Raw genomic sequence first — 22116 nt, 5'->3', positions numbered from 1 at the left:
AAATCCAGAAAATCACATTGTAGGATTTCTGTCTCTCACAGACCTGTAACTTCGTCTTAAAGAGGCTCCTCTGTCCTCCACTCGTTACCTGTATTAATGGCACCTGTTTGAACTTGTTATCAGTATAAAATACACCTGTCCACAACCTCAGAGTCACACTCCAAACTCCACTATGGCCAAAACCAAAGAGCTGTCAAAGGACACCAGAAACAAAATTGTAGACCTGCACCAGGCTGGGAAGAGTGAATCTGCAATAAGTAAGCAGCTTGGTTTGAAGAAATCAACTGTGGGAGCAATTATTAGGAAATGGAAGACATACAAGACCACTGATAATCTCCCTCGATCTGGGGCTCCACTCAAGAGAGCATTTGGATGATCCAGAAGAAGATTGGGAGAATGTCATATGGTCAGATGGAACCAAAATAGAGGACAAAGAATGCTGAGTTGCATCCAAAGAACACCATACCTACTGTGAAGCGTAAAAAGCATTTCAAGGTCCTGGAGTGGCCTAGCCAGTCTCCAGATCTCAACCCCATAGAAAATATTTGGAGGGAGTTGAAAGTCCGTGTTGCCCATTAACAGCCCCAAAACATCACTGCTCTAGAGGAGATCTGCATGGAGGAATGGGCCAAAATACCAGCAACAGTGTGTGAAAACCTTGTGAAGACTTCCAGAAAACGTTTGAACTCTGTCATTGCCAACAAAGGGTATATAACGAAGTATTGAGAAACTTTTGTTATTGACCAAATACTTATTTTCCACCATAATTTGCAAATAAATTCATTAAAAATCCTACAATGTGATTTTCTGGATTTCTTTCTCATTTTGTCTGTCATAGTTGAAATGATGAAAATTACAGGCCTCATCTTTTTAAGAGGGAGAACTTGCACAATTGGTGGCTGACTAAATACTTTTTTGCCCTACTGTACATACATACATACATACATACATACATGCATTATCTCGACTAATCTCATCACTGACCAACATCTCTCTCTCTCTCTATAGTTGGTGTTGTGGGTTGGGTTAGGCATCTTGCTGGTCAGCACCTTCACCACGGTGTCAATCTCAGCCAGTGACTCCACCCCCAAGCATGCCCCTCCTCCCCCTGCAGCTGACAAGAGTGCCATCTTGAGAGTCCTTCCTGACATGGCTGATTTACTGAAAGGTATGGACCATATTACAATGTTCCTTCCTTGAGTCAGCTATTCTATTCAGTTCTATTCAGTTCTAAGTCTGAGATGCTCCGAACTCCAAAGATCACATTTTGATGTCAGTTTTGGTGAGAGTAGAGAGACTAAGAGCCAAAAGGTCAAAGCAATCTTAAAACAAAGAAAGATGGAACTGCAGATAAATGGATGTCATGAGAATTTTTATCCCAATGTTCTAACTGAACTATTTTATAACTTTGACCAATTCCCAGAGGTTTGTAAGGCCCTGGTTAATGAAGAATTGGACTCAGTCCCCAGTCTGCAATAGATCAATCCTTTATTCAGAGAGTAATCTGAAAATGCACATAGCCTTTTATACCTCACACACACAGACAAGAACTCACATCAGTAGAAACTCTATTTCTCTTTAGGTGGGCTGTATTTTTTCCAAAGTTAACATACATTGTTTATCACCCTTCTGCAACATGGTTCATCTTTATCACAAGTCGACAGTTCAGTTGTCCTTGATTGTCTACCCAGCTCATATTGCAAAATAGTAAGACCTAGTCACACACATTGTTGAATTATGACTCTTAACACATTATTATAGCCTTATAATTCTAATACATTTCACACAGATATACTGTTTCAGGGTGGAATACTTTAGTCCTTACTTTAAACATATACATTCCTTTATCAATGTGGGAATATATTGAATGTTTGACTGACAGACAGCTAGACAGATGGGGTAGAGGATAAGAGGGGCAGCCTTTGACATTGATGGATCCAGAGTGATGCTCTTCAAACTCCAGTTGCCCCCCCCCATCTCGCTCTCTCCCCCTCTCCTACTTCATTTTCTCTCTCCTCTTCCCTCTCTCCTTCTCTTTCCCCCTCTCCTGGGCAGCTGAAATGCCTGCTATCTCTTTCCTGTAACGGGATAAGATGGAGGGAGACGATTCAGAGGAACAGACAGAGGAAATGAGGGGAGAGATGAGTGAGACAGGAGGGCCAGGGTTTGGGGTGGTTAGGGGTTTGGGTAAGAGAAGAGGGAGGGGGTCATAAAAATGAGAGAGAGTTACACACACTGGAGCAAGGACAGTTCACACAGCCTCATCCTTCCTTCCATTCTCCTCTTTCCATCTCTACCTCTAACTGTCTTTCTTTATTTATCTCCCTGTCCCTCTGACTGATAGTCATCCACTTCCTTCCACACCTGTTTCCTGTTTATTGCAGATGAATGATAACGGAAGCATGGGTCCCTGTCTCTCCCTAGCTCTATCTCTCTCCCTAGCTCTATCTCTCTCCCTAGCTCTGTCTCTCTCCCTAGCTCTGTCTCTCTCCCTAGCTCTGTCTCTCTCCCTAGCTCTGTCTCTCTCCCTAGCTCTGTCTCTCTCCCTAGCTCTGTCTCTCTCCCTAGCTCTGTCTCTCTCCCTAGCTCTGTCTCTCTCCCTAGCTCTGTCTCTCTCCCTAGCTCTGTCTCTCTCCCTAGCTCTCTGTCTCTCTCCCTAGCTCTCTGTCTCTCTCCCTAGCTCTCTGTCTCTCTCCCTAGCTCTCTGTCTCTCTCCCTAGCTCTCTGTCTCTCTCCCTAGCTCTCTGTGTCGCTCGCTCTGAGCAGGCGCTGGTTGATGCGACCAAAGCCCCAGAGTCTGCTGTCTCGCTCGCTCTCTGTCGCTGTCTGTTTTCTCTGTCCCCTTCTCATTCTCTTAGGTTGTATTGTAGGTCCGTATTAGTGTTGCATCTCTTTATAGCTTAGATTTCTGCTGCCATCTAGTGGCTCTTACACATACAAACAAATTGTTCCTTCCTAGCAGTAGAGAAGCCGGTGGTAGCGAAACAGCCTGAGGTGAAGCCTGTGTTAGTGGAGAGGCATAAGGCCCCTGCTGCTTTAAAGCCAGTCCATCCAGTAGAGAGACAGCAGGAACAGGCTGAGCCCCCCCAGATCAAAGGACCTGAACAAGGAGTTCCAGACAGGAAGGAGGAGGAGGAAGTGCAGCTGGACCGCCCTGATGCAGGTACAGAACCAGGGGGAACCCTTTAGAACCAAGGGAACCCTTTAGAACCAGGGGGAATGCTATAGAACCAGGGGGAATCCACTAGACTAGAACATAGAAGAAAAGCAATAATCTATTAGTGATGGGTTGTTTGTCAGAATACTATTTACAGCAGCACCTGAAACTCCATGTGTTATAGCTGTGTGTATTCCCCCTCCTCCAGGTGTGGCGGTACCTGAAGGGGAGGCCCATCGGCACGAGCCGCCCATCCCCCATGACGAGGTCCAGATAGAGAAGAGGAAGAATGACGCAGAGCTGGAGGAGGAGAACCAACCTGCAGCGGGAGGAGAAGAGTCTGAGGGTCAGGGAGTGGCGGACCAGGAAGAGGTGAAGAATAAAGAGGGAGGAGAGGAGGAGGAGAAACTTCCTTTGTTGGTGAAAAAGGAGGAAGTGGGAGGAGCAGAGGTGCAGTCCAATGCGGTGCTGGAGAAGCCTGACCCGGGGGCGGGGAAGAAACAGGAAGTCCCACCCCTAGAGCAAGTGGAGAAAATTGCCCCAATGCTTGTTGGGAAGGATGTGGTGGCTGAGCAGGCGCTGGTTGATGCGGCCAAAGCCCCAGAGGTTGCTGGGAAACGTGAGTATGACTGGTCTTTATCCAGAACATTCAATCATCTCAGATGCTCTCGGTGATTTGATTGGCTGTAGATGTGTTGGACACCTGGCCTTTGACCATGTGGTTTAGGTGAGCCGGCGGCCCCAGTTGCTGAAGCAGTGGTTCCCGTGGCAGCAGAGGGGGCTGCTGTTCCAGAGGTTAAGGAGAGAGGAGTGGAGGACAAGATGGATGGTAAGTGGAGGAGTGGAAATTGCACTAAGGATAAGCAAGATTAAAGAAAGAAAAAATAGGAGTAGGATTGAAGTACAGAACAAGCACCAGGGTTAACAGTGCACAGACAAGACAGACCAGACCAGGGTGGACGGACGGACCAGACCAGGGTGGACGGACGGACCAGACCAGGGTGGACGGACGGACCAGACCAGGGTGGACGGACGGACCAGACCAGGGTGGACGGACGGACCAGACCGGACCAGGGCGGACGGACGGACCAGACCGGACCAGGGCGGACGGACGGACCAGACCGGACCAGGGCGGACGGACGGACGGACCGGACCAGGGCGGACGGACGGACCGGACCAGACCGGACCAGGGCGGACGGACGGACGGACCGGACCAGGGCGGACGGACGGACGGACCGGACCGGACCAGGGCGGACGGACGGACGGACCGGACCAGGGCGGACGGACGGACGGACGGACCAGGGCGGACGGACGGACGGACCGACCAGGGCGGACGGACGGACGGACGGACCGACCAGGGCGGACGGACGGACGGACCGGACCGGACCAGGACGGACGGACCGGACCAGGGCGGACGGACGGACGGACGGACGGACCGGCCGGACCAGGGCGGACGGACGGACGGACCGACCGGACCAGGGCGGACGGACCGACCGGACCAGGGCGGACGGACCGACCGGACCAGGGCGGACGGACCGACCGGACCAGGGCGGACGGACGGACCGACCGGACCAGGGCGGACGGACGGACCGGACCAGGGCGGACGGACGGACGGACCGACCGGACCAGGGCGGACGGACGGACGGACCGACCGGACCAGGGCGGACGGACGGACGGACCGGACGGACCAGGGCGGACGGACGGACGGACCGACCGGACCAGGGCGGACGGACGGACGGACGGACCGACCGGACCAGGGCGGACGGACGGACGGACGGACGGACCGACCGGACCAGGGCGGACGGACGGACGGACGGACCCGGACCAGGGCGGACGGACGGACGGACGGACCGACCGGACCAGGGCGGACGGACGGACGGACGGACCGACCGGACCAGGGCGGACGGACGGACGGACCGGACCAGGGCGGGGACGGACGGACCGACCGGACCAGGGCGGGGACGGACGGACCGACCGGACCAGGGCGGGGACGGACGGACCGACCGGACCAGGGCGGGGACGGACGGACGGACCGACCGACCGGACCAGGACGGACCGACCGGACCAGGACGGACGGACGGACGGACGGACGGACGGACGGACGGACAGACCGGACCAGGGCGGACGGACGGACGGACGGGCCGACGGACGGGCGGACGGACGGGGACGGACGGACCGACCGGACCAGGGCGGGGACGGACGGACGGACGGACGGCCGACCGGACGGACGGACGGACGGACGGACGGACCGACGGACACAGGGCGGGGACGGACGGACGGACGACGGACGGACGGACGGACCGGGGCGGACGGACGGACGGACGGACGGACCGGACCAGGGCGGACGGACCGGACCAGGACGGACGGACGGACGGGCGGACGGACGGACGGACCAGGGCGGACGGACCGGACGGACGGACGGACGGACGGACGGACGGACGGACGGACGGACCGACGGACCAGGCGGGTGGACGGACGGACGGGCGGACGGACGGACGGACGGGAAACGGACGGACGGACGGACGGGACGGACGGACGGACGGACGGACGGACGGGCGGACGGACGGACGGACGGACGGACGGACCGGACGGACGGACGGACGGACGGACGGACCGGACGGACGGACGGACGGACGGACGGACGGACGGACGGACGGACGGACGGACCAGGGACGGACGGACGGACGGACGGACGGACGGACGGACGGACGGACGGACGGACGGACGGACGGACCGACGGACGGACGGACGGACGGGCGGACGGACGGACGGACGGACCGGACGGACGGACGGACGGACGGACGGACGGACGGACGGACGGGGCGGACGGACGGACGACGGACGGACCAGGGCGGACGGACGGACGGACGGACGGACGGACGGACGGGGCGGACGGACGGACGGACGGACGGACGGACGGACGGACGGACGGACGGACGGACGGACGGACGGACGGACGGACGGACGGACGGACGGACGGACGGACGGACGGGCGGACGGACCGACGACGACCAGGGCGGACGGGACGGACGGGACGGACGGGCGGGACGGACGGACGGGCGGACGACGGACGGACGGACGGACGGACGGACGGACGGACGGACGGACGGACGGACCAGGGACGGACGGACGGACGGACGGACGGACGGACCAGGGCGGACGGACGGACGGACAGGGCGGGTGTGGACGGACGGACGGACGGACGGACGGGGGCGGACGGACGGACGACGGACGGAGGGCGGACGGACGGACGGACGGACGGACGGACGGACGGACGGACCGGACGGACGGGCGGACGGACGGACGGACGGACGGACGACGGACGGACGGACGGACGGACCAGGGCGGACGGACGGACGGACGGACGGACGGGGCGGACGGACGGACGGACGGACGGGCGGACGGACGGACGGACGGACGGACGGACGGACGGACAGGGGGACGGACGGACGGACCGACCGGACGGAGGGCGGACGGACGGACGGACGGACGGACGGACGGACGGACGGACGGACGGACGGACGGACGGACACGGACGGACGGGCGGACGGACGGACGGACGGGACGGACGGACGGACGGACGGACGGACGGACGGACGGGCGGGGACGGACGGACGGACGGACCAGGGCGGACGGACGGACGGACGGACGGCGGACGGGCGGACGGACGGACGGGCGGACGGACGGACGGACGGACCAGGACGGACGGACGGACGGACGGACGACGGGCGGACGGACGGACGGACCGGACCGGACCAGGGCGGACGGACGGACGGACGGACGGACGGACGGACGGACGACGGACGGACGGGCGGACGGACGGACGCGGACGGACGGACGGACCGGACGGACGGACAGGGCGACGGACGGACGGGGACGGGGACGGACGGACGGACGGACCAGGGCGGGACGGACGGACAAGACCAGGGACGGACGGACGGACGGACCAGGGCGGACGGACGGACCGGGAGGGGACGGACGGACCGACCAGGGCGGACGGACGGACCGGACCAGGGCGGACCACGGGCGGACGGACGGACCGGACCAGGGCGGACGGACGGACGGACCAGGGCGGACGGACGGACCAGGACGGACGGACGGACGGAGGGCGGACGGACGGACCGGGACGGGCGGACGGACGGACGACGGACGGACCGACGGAGGACGGACGGACGGACGGACCAGGGCGGGCGACGGACCGACCCGGACGGACGGACGGACCGGACAGGGCGGACGGACGGACGGACCGACCACGACGAGGGGCGGACGGACGGACGGACGGACCAGGGGCGGACGGACGGACGGACGGACAGGGCGGACGGACGGACGGACGGGCGGACGGACAGGACGGGGACGGGCGGACGGACGGACGGACGGACGGACCAGGGCGGACGGACGGACGGACCGGACGGGCGGACGGAGGACCGACGGGACGGACGGACCGGATCAGGGGACGGGACGGACGGACGGACGGACGGACCCAGGGGGGCGGACGGACGGACCGGATCAGGGCGGACGGACGGACGGACCGGACCAGGAGGGGCGGACGGACGGACCGAATCAGGGCGGACGGACGGACGGACCGGACCAGGAGGGGCGGACGGACGGACCGGACCAGGGCGGACGGACGGACCAGGGCGGACGGACGGACGGACCGGACCAGGACGGACCGGACCAGGGCGGACAGACGGACGGACGGGCGGGCGACGGACGGACGGACGGCGGACGGACCGGACCAGGGCGCGGACGGACCGGTCCAGGGCGACGGACGGACGGACCGGACCAGGGCGGACGGACGGACCGGACCAGGGCGGACGGACCAGGGCGGACGGACGGACCGGACCAGGGCGGACGGACGGACCAGGGCGGACGGACCGGACCCGGGCGGACGGACCGGACCAGGGCGGACGGACCGGACCAGGGCGGACGGACGGACGGACGGACGGACCGGCCGACCGGACCAGGGCGGACGGACGGACGGAGCGTACCCGGACGGACGGACCGGACCAGGGCGGACGGACGGACCGGACCAGGGCGGACGGACGGACCGGACCAGGGCGGACGGACGGACGGGACCAGGACGGACGGACGGGACCAGGACGGACGGACGGGGACCAGGACGGACGGACGGGGACCAGGGCGGACGGACGGGACCAGGGCGGACGGACGGGACCAGGGCGGACGGACGGACCGGACCAGGGCGGACGGACGGACGGACGGACCGGACCAGGGCGGACGGACGGACCGGACCAGGGCGGACGGACGGACCGGACCAGGACGGACGGACCGGACCAGGGCGGACGGACCAGGGCGGACGGACCAGACCAGGGCGGACGGACCGACCAGACCAGGGCGGACGGACCGACCAGACCAGGGCGGACGGACCGACCAGACCAGGGCGGACGGACGGACCAGACCAGGGCGGACGGACGGACCAGACCGGGCAGACTGACAGACGGACCGGGGGCGGACAGACTGACAGACGGACCGGGGGCGGACAGACTGACAGACGGACCGGGGGCGGACAGACTGACAGACGGACCAGGGCAGACCGACAGACAGACATGGGTTGATTCACTCAGGATACACCACATCAGGTTTTTGGTTTCGCTCCTCTAACTCTTGTCTCTCTCCTTTCTTTTCCTGTATACTGGCTCCTGTCACAGTGATAAAAAAGCTGGTTGCAGGTATGAACTCATCCCTCGCCTTCTGTCGCTCTGTCGTTCTCTCAACTTGTTATGGAAGGTTTGGGAATCACTACCTTTTAGGTGGTTGTAGAACTTAACGGCTCTTTTCTGAATTTTGTAAGTTAGCTGGTATCAGCCTAAATCTGCTCTGCATGTATTTGGTGTTTTACATTGTACACAGAGGATATTTTTGCATTCAGAGTCTAAATTTGGTGTTTGTTCATTTTGTGAATTCTTGGTTGGTGAGCGGATCCCAGACCTCACAACCATAAAGGGAAATGGGTTCTATAACTGATTCAAGTATTTTTAGCCAGGTCCTAATTGTTTTGTCGAATGTTATTATATTCCTTTTGATGGCGTAGAAGGCCCTTCTTGCCTTGTCTCTCAGATCGTTCACAGCTCTGTGGAAGTTACCTGTGGTGCTGATGTTTAGGCCGAGGTATGTATAGTTTGTTGTGTGCTCTAGGGAAGGTATCCCAAACTGGGGTACTACGTGCAATGCCGTCGGGGGTACGCCAAATAAAAATGTGATTCACATGTATTTTTTAAATAACATTTATATTTGAAAATGGGGCTATACATTTGGGTGAGTTTTTTTTTCTTCTCGCCTGAGTAGCTTCGTTTCACTGCCAAAAATAAAGTTCAACCATTTAGTGTTCAGCGAAATAACAACACAATGTCAAATACAAGTAGCCTAGTCAAATAATTAACATCCAATCACATTAATCGCTACTCTCTCGCGGGAATTCCACTAACGGTCCGTATGTAGCCAAGTGTAGTTGCTGCTCATTCCGTTTGCTCGACAATTGATAGATGTGTCCATAGAGACACATACCAGTTTTACTGGTAGTACTGCTACTACTACTAGGGCATCATACTGCTACTACCAGCAGTACTACACCTGCAGCTGTCGACGACACAAGTTGTTCTGCTTCCACGAGCACATCCAATGCTAGCATCAGTAATTCTACATTTGTTGTTAGCCCAGCTAGCATGGACACTGACAGTTGTGAATCTGATGCAGCCGAAGAACTACTGCCCCTTCCCAGGGAAAGCACCAAACAGACAGGGACGTTGGACCATCGAAGAGGCGCAAATATGATGAAATCTACATTGATTTGGGGTTCACTTATATTGGGAGTAGTGCCTTTCCTCAGCCACAGTGTGTTATATGTGCAAAGTACTATCTCACAACTCGATGAAACTTTCACTGTTGCGCAGACATTTAGAAACAAAACATGCCAATTTGAAAAATAAGCCACAGGAGTTATTTGAGCGAGAATTAAGACGACTTTCGAGAAGTAAGACGTGTAAAAGCAACAGATACCATTAATAAGAAGGAGCTAGAAGTGTCTTATATGGTGAGCTACCGAGTGGCTGAGAGAGGCAAGCCCCATACTATTGTGGAGGACTTAATTCTTCCTGCTGTCGCAAATATGGCTGGGACAATGCTGGGGGAGAAGGCCAAAAAACCTATACAGACAATGCCTTCATCAAACAACACTGTTTCATGACGCATCAGTGACATGGCAGGAGATGTTTTGAAACTATTACTGCTTCGCATACAAGCCAGTGAATTCTATGATGGCGTAAAAGCCATGACCGGGAGACATAGTGGAGTGGTAACGCACGTTCAAGCAGTTGCTCCCTATGCCACTTGGGTACACTGCAGCATCCACTGAGAGGCTCTTGCTGCCATAGGAATGCCTGACCGTTTGAAAGACGTTTTGGACACTACAGTGAAAATGGTTAACTTTGTTAACGCAAGACCCCTGAACTCGTGTATTTTCTGCACTATGCAGTGATATGGGCAACGACCATGTAACGCTTTTACAATAAATAGAAGTGTGCTGGTTATCAAGGGGCAAAGTATTGACACGTTTTTTTTTTAATTGAGAGACAAGTGTAAAGTTTTATTGACTGACAATAATTTTTACTTGACTGACTGCTTGCATGATGATGACGTTTTTCACACGACTGGGTGTTTTTTTTCTCACCTGAATGATCTGAATCAAGGATTTAAAGGGACTCTCCGCAACTATAATCAGTGTGCGGGACAACATTGAGGCTATGATTAAGAAGTTGGAGCTCCTTTCTGTCTGCATTAACAAGGACAACACACAGATCTTTCCATCATTGTATCATATTTTGTGTACAAATGAACTCAAGCTTACGGACAATGTCACATTTGATATAGCGAACCACCTGAGTGAGTTGGTTGCGTAATTACGCAGGTACTTTCCTCGAAATAGATGACACCAATAACTAGATTTGTTAGCCCTTTCATGCCCTGCCTCCAGTCCACTTACTTATATCTGAAGAAGAGGGCCTCATCAAAATTGCAACAAGCGGTTCTGTGAGAACTGATTTTAATCAGAAGCCACTGCCATATTTGTGGATCGAGCTGCGCTCAGAGTATCCTGCCTTGGCAAATCGTGCTGTTAAGGCACTGATGCCCTTTGCAACCATGTACCTACAGTTGAAGTCGGAAGTTTACATACACTTAAGTTGGAGTCATTAAAACTCGGTTTTCAACCACTCCTAGAGATGAACGTACTTTGGTGCAAAAAGTGCAAATCAATCCCAGAACAACAGCAAAGGACCTTGTGAAGATGCTGGCGGAAACGGGTATAAAAGTATCTATATTCACAGTAGAACTAGTCCTATATTGACATAACCTGAAAGGCCGCTCAGCAAGGAAGAAGCCACTGCTCCAAACCCACCATAAAAAAGCCAGACTACGGTTTGCAACTGCACATGGGGACAAAGATAATACTTTTCGTAGAAATGTCCTCTGGTCTGATGAAACAAAAATATAACTGTTTGGCCATAATGACGTATTTATGTTTGGAGGAAAAAGGAGGAGGTTTGCAAGCCGAAGAACACCATCCCAACCATGAAGCACGGGGGTGGCAGCGTTATGTTGTGGGGATGCTTTGCTGCAGGAGGGACTGGTGCCTAAACAAAATAGATGGCGTCATGAGGTAGGAAAATTGTGAATATTTTGAAGCAACATTTCAGGAAGTTAAAGCTTTGTCGCAAATGGGTCTTCCAAATGAACAATGACCCCAAGCATACTTCCACAGTTGTGGCAAAATGGCTTAAGGACAACAAAGTCAAGGTATTGGAGTGGCCATCACAAAGCCCTGACCTCAATCCCATAGAAAATTTGTGGGCAGAACTGAAAAAGCCTGTGCGGGCAAGGAGGCCTACAAACCTAACTCAGTTACACCAGCTCTGTCAGGAGGAATGGGCCAATATTCACCCAACATATTGTGGGATGCTTGTGGAAGGCTACCTGAAACGTTTGACCCAAGTTAAACAATTTAAAGGAAATGCTACCATACTAATTGAGTGTATGTAAATTTATGACCCACTGGGAATGTGATGAAAGAAATAAAAGCTGAAATTAATCATTCTCTCTACTATTATTCTGACATTTCACATTCTTAAAATAAAGTGATAGTAATTTTTACAACGATAAAATGTCAGGAATTGTGAAAACTGAGTGTAAATGTAGTTGGCTAATGTGTATGTAAACCTCCGACTTCAACTGTAAGTGAGAGTGGATTCTCTGCCATCACTAGTAGAGGTCAACCGACTATGATTTTTCAACACCGATACAGATTATTGGAGGACAAAAAAACCTATACTGATTAATTGGCTGATTTTTAATAATAAAAAAAAAGTTTTTATTTTTTTAAATATATATTTGTAATAATGACAATTACAACAATACTGAATTAACACTTATTTTAACTTAATGTAATGCATCAATAAAATCAATTTAGTCTCAAAGAAATAATGAAACATGTTCAATTTGGTTTAAATAATGCAAAAACCAAGTGTTGGAGAATAAAGTAAAAGTGCAATATATGCCATGTAAGAAAGCTAACGATTAAGTTCCTTTGCTCAGAACATGAGAACATATGAAAGCTGGTGGTTCCTTTTAACATGAGTCTTTAATATGCCCAGGTAATACGTTTTAGGTTGTAGTTATTATAGAACTATTTCTCTCTATACCATTTGTATTTCATATACCTTTGACTATTGGATGTTCTAATAGGTACTTTAATATTGCCAGCCTCATCACGGGAGTTCATAGGCTTGAAGTCATAAACAGCGCAATGCTTGAAGCAGAGCGAAGAGCTGATGGCAAATGCAGGAAAGTGCTGTTTGAATGAATGCTTACGAGCCTGCTGCTGCCTACCATCCCTCAGTCAGACTGCTCTGTCAAATAATAGACTTACTTATAATAACACACAGAAATACGAGCCTTGGGTCATTAATATGGTCAAATCCGGAAACTGTCATTTTGAAAACAAAACGTTTATTCTTTTAGTGAAATATGGAACCATTCCATATTTTATCTAACGGGTGGCATCCATAAGTCTAAATATTCTTGTTAAATTGCACAACCTTCAATGTTTTGTCATAATTATGTACAATTCTGGCAAATTAATTACTGTCTTTGTTAGTAAGAAATGGTCTTCACACAGTTCGCAACGAGTCAGGCGGCCCAAACTGCTGCATATACCCTGACTCTGTTGCACAGAACGCAAGAGAAGTGACCCAATTTCCCTAGTTAAAAGAAATTCATGTTAGCAAGCAATATTAACTAAATATGCAGGTTTAAAAATATATACTTGTGTATTGATTTTAAGAAAGGCATTGATGTTTATGGTTAGGTACATTGCTGCAACGACAGTGCTTTTTTCGTGAATGCGCTTGTTAAATCACCAGTTTGGCAAAGTAGCCTGTGATTTAATGATAAATTAACAGGCACTGCATCGATTATATGAAACGCAACCATGTGTAGTTAACTAGTGATTATGTTAAGATGAATAGTTTTTTTTAATAAGATATGTTTAATGCTAGCTAGCACCTTACCTTGGCTCCTTGCTGCACTCGCATAACAGGTAGTCAGCCTGCCACGCAGTCTCCTCGTGGAGTGCAACGTAATCGGCCATAATCGGTGTGCAGATTACCGATTGTTATGAAAACTTGAAATCAGCCCTAATTCCGATTAATCGGTCGACCTCTAATCACTAGCATGAAAACTAAATACAGGCACAGACTGTGTGTGGAAAATGATATAAGACTGAGACTCTCCAATACAAGCCAACATTGTAGAGTTATGTATGTGCATCCTTTCGAGCACATCCTTGTCATTAACCTGTGGTGAGTTATTCACAATTTTTGATGAACAATTTAAGGTTTTATATGTAAGATTGCTAAATAAAGAGCAAAGTTATTGATTATTATTAGGGCCCTGGTCCTAAGAGCTCTCTGTCACTTCTCACGAGCTGGGTTCTGACAACACCTCACACTCATTCTTATGTTTAATAATCCGCCACAGGAAAGGAAGACAAAGAGTTACCTCTGGAGAGGATAAATTCATTAGAGTTAACTGCACCTCAGATTACAGCCCAAATAAACATCTCAACTAAACAGCTCAACATCATCTGTTCAGAGGAGACGTGAATCAGGCCTTCATGGTTGAATTGCTGCAAAGAAACTACTACTAAAGGGCACCAATAATAAGAAGAGACTTGCTTGGGCCAAAAAACACGAGCAATGGACATTAGACCAGTGGAAATCTGTCCTTTGATCTGATCCAACATCCGTGTCTTTGAGACTTAGAGTAGGTGATTGGATGATCTCTGCATGTGTGGTTCCCACCGTGAAGCATGGAGGAGGAGTTGTGATGGTTTGGGGGGTGCTTTGCTCGTGACACTGTCTGATTTATTTAGAATTCAAGGCACACTTAACCAGCATGGGTACCACAGCATTCTGCAGCGATATGTCATCCGATATGTCATCCCATAGTCAAAATAAAGAAAAACCCTTGATTGAGTAGGTGTGTCTAAACTTTTGACTGGTACTGTACATCCCTGTCTCACCCCACGGCCCTGTGGAAAGAAATGTGTTTTTTTTGCCCATTTTAAGCGCGCACTGTTGTATTTTTCTCCAACACCGCTTTCCATCTATTTGTATAGCAGACCCTCATGCCAAATTGTGTTAAGCTTTTTTGAAATCAAGAAAGCATGGGAAGACTTTGCCTTCGTTTTGGTTTGTTTGTCAATTAGGGTGTACAGGGTGAATACGTGGTCTGTTATTTGGTAAAAAGCTAATTTGACAATTTCTCAGTACTTTGTTTTCACTGAGGAAATGTCTTCTGTTGATGATGCAGTAGATTTTCACAAGTTTGCTGTTGACTCATATCCCACGGTAGTTATTGGGGTCAAGTTTGTCTCCACTTTCATGGATTGGGGTGATATGTCCTTGGTTCCAAATATTGCAGAAGTTGCAAGAGCTGAGGATGATGTTACAAAGTTTAAGTATAGCCAATTGGAATTTGTAGTTTGTATATTTGATCATTTCATTGAGGATATCAACACCACAGACCTTTTTGGGTTGGAGGGTTTGTATTTTGTCCTGTAGTTCAATAAATGTAATTGGAGAATCTGGTAGTCTTTAATAGTTGATTCTAAGATTTGTATTTGATCATGTATATGTTTTTGCTATTAGTTCTTTGTTATAGAGACAAAAGGATTGGAGTAGTGGTTTATCCATACATCTCTGTTTTGGATAGATAACTCATGTTTGTTTAGCGGGTTCAAAGTGTTTCTCTCACTCTCTGTATTCACATCGTCACTCACCTTTCTAATTCTGTGTCCCCCTAACCCAAATGGCCATAACCCTCAAGTTCTAAACCACCAACCATACCCAACATTCATTTGACTGAGTTAATCCTTCGCTAGGCCCCCCCCACCCTTAAACACATCCCTATACTGTTTGTCTGGATAAATCAAATACCCTTTCTCCCTCCAATACCTCCAAATATATAATTTATGAATGGTATATTCAACCCAACCCACTTGTAATTGACTCCCCGTGTGTGTTTGGTGTGTTCTCACCCTGTCTCCCCCATGTAGAGGGTCAGTTGGACCATGCTGCTCTGCTGCAGCTTATAAAGGAGCAGCAGGAGCAGCAGAAGAGGCTGTTGGACCAGCAGGAGAAACTACTGGCTGTCATACAGGAACAGCACCAGGAGATGCACCCCAGAAAGACCGGTACAGACGCACAGCGTGTGCACACTCATACGTGTTCTGTCTTTATATTGTGATGTGTATCAAAGTGTTGAGTAATTCAACTGTTTGGTTATTAAAAGGGAAAGTAAATAACAATCTTTGTATTACGACAGATGGAGCTTCAGAGGCCGATGCAGATAAGGGGGTCCAGGAGGAGGGGGGCGCATCCAAACCCAAAGGCCCAGCTCAAGGTGGTCCTGCCCTGGCCTCAGACACCATGGAGCCTGGGGAGCCCGCTGGAGCTCCACACGCCGGAGGGGCCGAGCCTCACATCCAGCCCCACAATGAGGTCCTCCCTGTGGAGAAGAGTGCAGAAGAGCAGGTCTTCAAAGTGGTTGCCTCTGTTATTGCCAAACAAGAAGTACTTCTGGAGGTCCCTAAACGGCCCGTTTTGGCTGAGGCAGCAATCGTGGCAGGGGCAGAGGTGGAGGCCCCTAAGGAGAGGGACCTTGGGGCTAGGGGAGTACCGCTGGGTCAGGAGGTGACAGAGGGGATGAAGGTAGAACCAGCCCAGCTGCCACCTGCCAAAGCTGAGGACGGGGTAGTTAAAGGAGGGTTGGAGGTAGTGGACAAGGCGAAGGAGAGGATAGAGAAAGAGAGACTGGAGGAAGTGAGGATTGATAGAGCGGTGCAGGGGAGGGTGGAGGAGGAACGGTTGGATAGGGAGAGGAGGGAGAGACTGTCGAGAGAGCAGGAGATCGAAAACTCCAGAGTAGAGAAGGAGGGAATAGAGAATGAGAGGCTGGAAAAGGAACGAGCAGAGAGGGAGAGAGCGGAGCGAGGGAGGATCCAGTGGGAGAAGATGGAGAGAGAGGTGATGGAGAGAGAGGTGATGGAGAGAGCGGAGAAGGAGAAAAAGGACCAGGAGCAGAAGGAGAAATTGGCACAGCTGGAGAGCGCCATCAAGGCCCGGGAGGAGCAGGCTCTGGCTGCAGCTGGGCCAGGACCTGTCAAACCAGGATTAGGAGAAGAACTAGGGGCTGTGAAGAAGAGTGGACGGGACCTGAAGGAGAGGGCGACCGTCCAGTCAGACTCCAGCGATGTTGTTGAAGAGAAGACCCACAAAGGCCAGGACCAGGGGGTCCAGGAGAAGGCCAGGGACCAAGGAGACATGGACCTGAGGAGGAGGAGGAGAGCCCTGGGGGTAGGGGAGGCTGGGGGTTCCAGGAGGGGTGTGCCGGGGCTGGAGCCCTTCTTGGACATGGGGGGGTGGGATCTCCATGCAGCCCTGGAGGCACCGCCACTCGGGGGAGCACTGGTACACACACGGCAGATAAAACAGACCTCTGAGCTTGAGAGAGACGAGTAACTGGGAGTGTTTATTTGTTATTTTACCTTTATATAACTAGGCAAGTCAGTTAAGAACAAATTCTTATTTTCAATGACTGACTAGGAACAGTGGGTTAACTGCCTGTTCAGGGGCAGAACGACAGATTTGTACCTTGTCAGCTCGGGGGTTTGAACTTGCAACCTTCCGGTTACTAGTCCAACACTAACCACTAGGCTACCCGGTATACACGCACATGAATACGGTATAACATACACTCACGGACAGTTGGGTTGGACTGTGCAAATCCCTGTATTTACACAAACACTCACATATAGTTGGGTTAGAATGTGCACACCCTATTCTGTCACACACACACACACACACACACACATATAGTTGGGTTAGAATGTGCACACCCTATTCTGTCTCTCTCACACACACACACACACACACACACACACACACACACACACACACACACACACACACACATATAGTTGTGTTAGAATGTGCACACCCTATTCTGTCTCTCACACACACACACACACACACACACACACACACACACACACACACACACACACACGTACAGTTGGTAGTTATTCAGGCGTTCATACTATTCACAACACACATTCTTTCTCTCCCACACAGTCATGTACCATGGATCACACTCTGCCTTACCACCTGTCTTCATAATACCTGACCAGTACAGGAGAATTGTGAGTGTGTGAGGTGCATTGATTGTTATAGGGAACATTCTGGCTGCATTTACACAGGCGACCCAATTCTGAGCTTTTTACCAATTATTGGCAAAAGATCTGATTGGTCATAATACCATTTATTGGCTGAAGATAGATCAGCATTGGGCTGCCTGTGTGTCTTCATTTGACCCTAGTCTGTGTTCTTCTACCAAATCGGAATGGTTTGTTTTTAGCATGCTCCTTCTATGGTTCCAGAAGACATTGCAGTTATAGTGATGATAAAGATATTGTAGCAATGATCTTGTAGACTATTCTATAATAATATGCTGTATTATGCTGCCATAAATCTATTTAAAATCTATTTGTATGTAAATATGAACTTATTTTTTAAATTTTATTAAGAAGCTCAATGCTCTACTGTAATGTATGTTAAGCTATGCAATACCACATGCCAAGTTTCCTTCTGTCCTGTGTTTGAGAGAGCAATGCACCACCTATCGGGCTATCCAATGACTGTGTTTGAGTCACTTTAAATCCCTTAATACTTCTTGGTGATGTGGAGTTTTCATTTAGGCTCTGTAGAGATTACTTGTGGTTGTTTTTGTCACTGTTGTGCTTTTGTTAAGCCCTTTGAAATGTATGTTAGTTATTGTGAGCTGTAAATAGTGTATATGTTATTTTCTGAACGTAGCTAAATGTTCTCATGCTGCTTTTTTTTTTTACATAATATTTTTGGAAACATTCATAGTACATTTAATTTAGGATCAATCGGTTAGCTTCCTTGCTTACATTTTCCTCTCAATTTTAAACCAGACTTCCATTTTGATGAGTACAAACTGCTACTGTAGTGTTGTATAGTGTAGCCTTATTTCTACACTGACTGGTCAAAACATTAAGAACACCTTCCTAATATTGAGTTGCAACAACCCCCTTTTGTCCTCAGAACAGCTTCGACTCTACAAGGTGTCAAAAGCGCCCCAGAGGGATGCTTCCCACAGTTGTCAAGTTGGCTGGATGTCCTTTGGGTGGTGGGCCATTCTTGATACACACAGGAAACTGTTGAGTGTGAAAAAACCCAGCAGTATAGGAGTTCTTGACACACTCAAACCGGTGTGCCTGACACCTACTACCATACCCCATTCAAAGGCAGATTAATCTTTTGTCTTGCCCATTCACCCTCTGAATGGCACACACACAATCCATGTCTCAAGGCTTAAAAATCCTTCTTTAACCCGTCTCATCATTGAAGTGGATTTAACAAGTGACATCAATAAGGGATCATAGCTTTCACCTGGATTCACCTGGTCAGTTTCTCATGGAAAAAGCAGGTGTACATAATGCTTTGTACACTCAGTGTAATGTACAATTCCCAAATGTTTTACCCACAAAGGAGTTCTGAATCCATAACTCTGGTTCTACATTCCATGTTCTGGTTCTACTCTCTCCACCTTTCATACATGATGTTTTCCATGACTTAAAGTAATGTGGTTATTTTGTTTAGTCATGTCCTGTGTGTGTGTTATAACCTGTGTGTTATATCCTGTGTGGGTGCCACTGCTTTGTGCCTTGTATTGTAACTTGCAGTGAAATGAATGGGCCAAAGTGAGTAACTATTGAGATGTAAGGTTCCTTAAAAATGTGCAAAATATTCAGTTGTCAAAATGTGTGTTGTGTACATGAACAAAAGTGACCCCATACACATGTATTTACATAACAATATTCCATTTAGCAGATGCTTTTATCCAAATCGACTAAGTCATCCGTGCTGTGCATACATTTGACGTATCAGTGACCCCAGGACACAATCCTGCCGTTGCAAGCGCCATGCTCTTTCTTACCAACTGAGCCATAAAGGACATTATATTATAAAGACACAGTCCTACAAGTCTTTGGTAGTGGGCTCCATGTTAGTACACAGTATGACATTAAAGCATTATTGAAAAGAGTGTTGTCAACACTGTCCTGGCATTACCCCTGGAACCAATCTTAAACAGGTGAGACAAGATGTCATTCAGCACATGACTGATACAGTACTATATGATGTTCATGGAACATGGAGGGGACATTGGGTCCATTGCCTGGTTATGTTGAAGATACAACATGGGGGGGGGAGGACTTTGGGTCCATTGCCTGATTGTGTTGAAGATACTTCTTGGCCTGCAAGACAATTTGATACATCAAAAACAGACAATTTGATCAAATGTACAATGAAACCCCTGTAATATGCCATTCACAGCTGTAACAAAGCAAGCCTTCAGAGCATCAAACTAACACACAGGTCCTTTCTCAGCTCCTGTCTGCCTGTGGTGGAAGCAGTCACACACTTCCCGTAAACTGCAGCCTGAGGAGAACAAGATATTCAGAAGTATTTTGATAAGATTTTAGAGGATGACTTCACTGGTTAGAATAGATGAATCTATGGTCCAAGTCATTTCTAGTCCACACTCAGTTTCCTCTTGATTATTCCCTAAGAGTCGGGGGCCACTGGCACCATGCATAACAATTGAAGCCAAATTCCTTGGCAGGCTATTCCTGTCCTTCCGAGTTCTCCCACTTACATACAGTACATCACCAAAAGTATGTGGACACCCCTTCAAATGAGTGGATTCAGCTATTTCAGCCACACCCGCTGCTGACAGGTATAATCGAGCACACAGCCATGCAATCTCCATGGACAAAAATTGGCAGTAGAATGGCCCGTACTGAAGAGCTCAGTGACTTTCAACGTGGCACCGTCGTAGGATGCCACCTTTCCAACAAGCCAGTTAGTCAAATTTCTGCCCTGCTAGAACTGCCCCGGTCAACTATAAGTGCTATTATTGTGAAGTGGCAACGTCTAGGAGCAATAACGGCTCAACTGCGAAGCGTTAGGCCACACAAGCTCAATAAACGGGACCGCTGTCCTGGTTGCAACACTCACTACCAAGTTCAAAACGGCCTCTGGAAGCAACGTCAACACAACTGTTTTGTCAGGAGCTTCATGAAATGGGTTTCCATGGCCGAGCAGCCGCACACAAGCCTTAGATCACCAAGCGTCAGCTGGAGTGGTGTAAAGCTCACCACAATTGGAAACGCGCTCTCTGGAGTGATGAATCGCGCGTCACCATCTGGCAGTCTGACTGATGAATCTGGGTTTGGCGGATGCAAGGAGAACGCTACTTGCCTGAAGGCATATTGCGGAGGAATAGCGGTCTGGGGCTGTTTATCATGGTTTGGGCTAGGCTCCTTAGTTCCAGTGAAGGGAAATCTTAACACTACAGTATACAAATGACATTCTAGATAAAGCTGTTCCCCTTACTGTTGCCACAAAGTTGGAAGAAGGCCCTTTCCTGTTTCAGCATGACAATACCCCCGTGCACAAAGCGAGGTCCATACACAAATGGTTTGTTGAGATCGCTGTGGAAGAACTTGACTGGACTGCACAGAGCCCTGACCTCAAACCCTATTGAACACCTTTGGGATGAATTGAAATGCTGACTGTGAGCCAGGCCTAATCGCCCAACATCAATGCCCAACCTCACTAATGCTCATGGCTGACTGGAAGCAAGTCCCTGCAGCAATGTTTCAACATCTAGTGGAAAGCCTTCCCAGAAGAGTGGAGGTTGTTGTTGTAGCAGGAAAGGGGGGGGGGGACCAACTCCATATTAATGTCCATGATTTTGGAATGAGATGTTCTACGAGCAGGTGTCTACATACTTTTGGTCATGTAGCGTATGATGACCACTGAGGTATAGATGCTTTTGGATTATGAATGGCTACAGTGCCCATATTTGTTAGGTAGCTTGCAAGTAGCTACATACGCACCCCACCAGTACACTGGGCAAACAGCCAAGGAAACCATCTCATCCTCTCTCGACTGCGAGTCCACACGTTTGATCAATGGGTAGACACTTGATCAATAGTCTTTGACGATGGAAAAAAAAATACGAATACAATCAATTGAATAACGAACTAATGCCTCTGCATAAGCTCTTGTACAATATTAAGTAAGTATCATAGAAATAGATGGCACTCGTAGGAAAATATCACTCAAACCATTTGATGACATGGTCCATGGACAGCGCCATGTTGTTGACCCTGAATCAGGAAATTACATGCATGCAATCTACGAACGTGATTTGTTAGGGCAATATGGATTATGGACTTTTTGATTTGCCAATGGTTACCCTTACGCAAAAGCATTGGACCAATGGTATCGTATGAGTAC

General features: G+C 50.5%; 1 protein-coding gene and 1 long non-coding RNA gene across 5 annotated transcripts in view; one reads left to right on the top strand and one right to left on the bottom strand.

Moving 5' to 3' along the window:
- LOC118370999 (putative sodium-coupled neutral amino acid transporter 10) overlaps nt 1-19557 on the top strand; it is a 79554-nt gene extending 59997 nt beyond the window's left edge. For 2 of the 4 annotated variants that reach the window (XM_052471667.1, XM_052471678.1), the window contains 7 exons: nt 1009-1168; nt 2960-3163; nt 3366-3776; nt 3885-3986; nt 8824-8844; nt 15783-15920; nt 16052-19557. In XM_052471667.1, coding sequence (XP_052327627.1) covers nt 1009-1168; nt 2960-3163; nt 3366-3776; nt 3885-3986; nt 8824-8844; nt 15783-15920; nt 16052-17247 — 2232 coding nt within the window. In that variant the 3' untranslated portion in view covers nt 17248-19557. The remainder of the gene's footprint in view (nt 1-1008; nt 1169-2959; nt 3164-3365; nt 3777-3884; nt 3987-8823; nt 8845-15782; nt 15921-16051) is intronic. The other 2 variants (XM_052471668.1, XM_052471670.1) reach the window with 2 other exon arrangements.
- Nucleotides 19558-19708: 151 nt separating this feature from the next.
- Nucleotides 19709-22022, bottom strand: LOC118370985 (uncharacterized). Its single transcript, XR_004822905.2, has 3 exons — nt 21945-22022; nt 21714-21812; nt 19709-20250 (listed from the first exon to the last, which is right to left on the bottom strand). It is a non-coding gene; the product is annotated as an uncharacterized LOC118370985 (long non-coding RNA).
- Between the last annotated feature and the right edge of the window lie 94 nt (nt 22023-22116).

The sequence above is a fragment of the Oncorhynchus keta genome, chromosome 2 (assembly GCF_023373465.1).
Source record: "Oncorhynchus keta strain PuntledgeMale-10-30-2019 chromosome 2, Oket_V2, whole genome shotgun sequence".
NCBI lineage: Eukaryota > Metazoa > Chordata > Actinopteri > Salmoniformes > Salmonidae > Oncorhynchus > Oncorhynchus keta.
The sequence above is the reverse complement of the archived record's forward strand: the minus strand, read 5'-3'. Positions and strand labels throughout refer to the sequence as shown.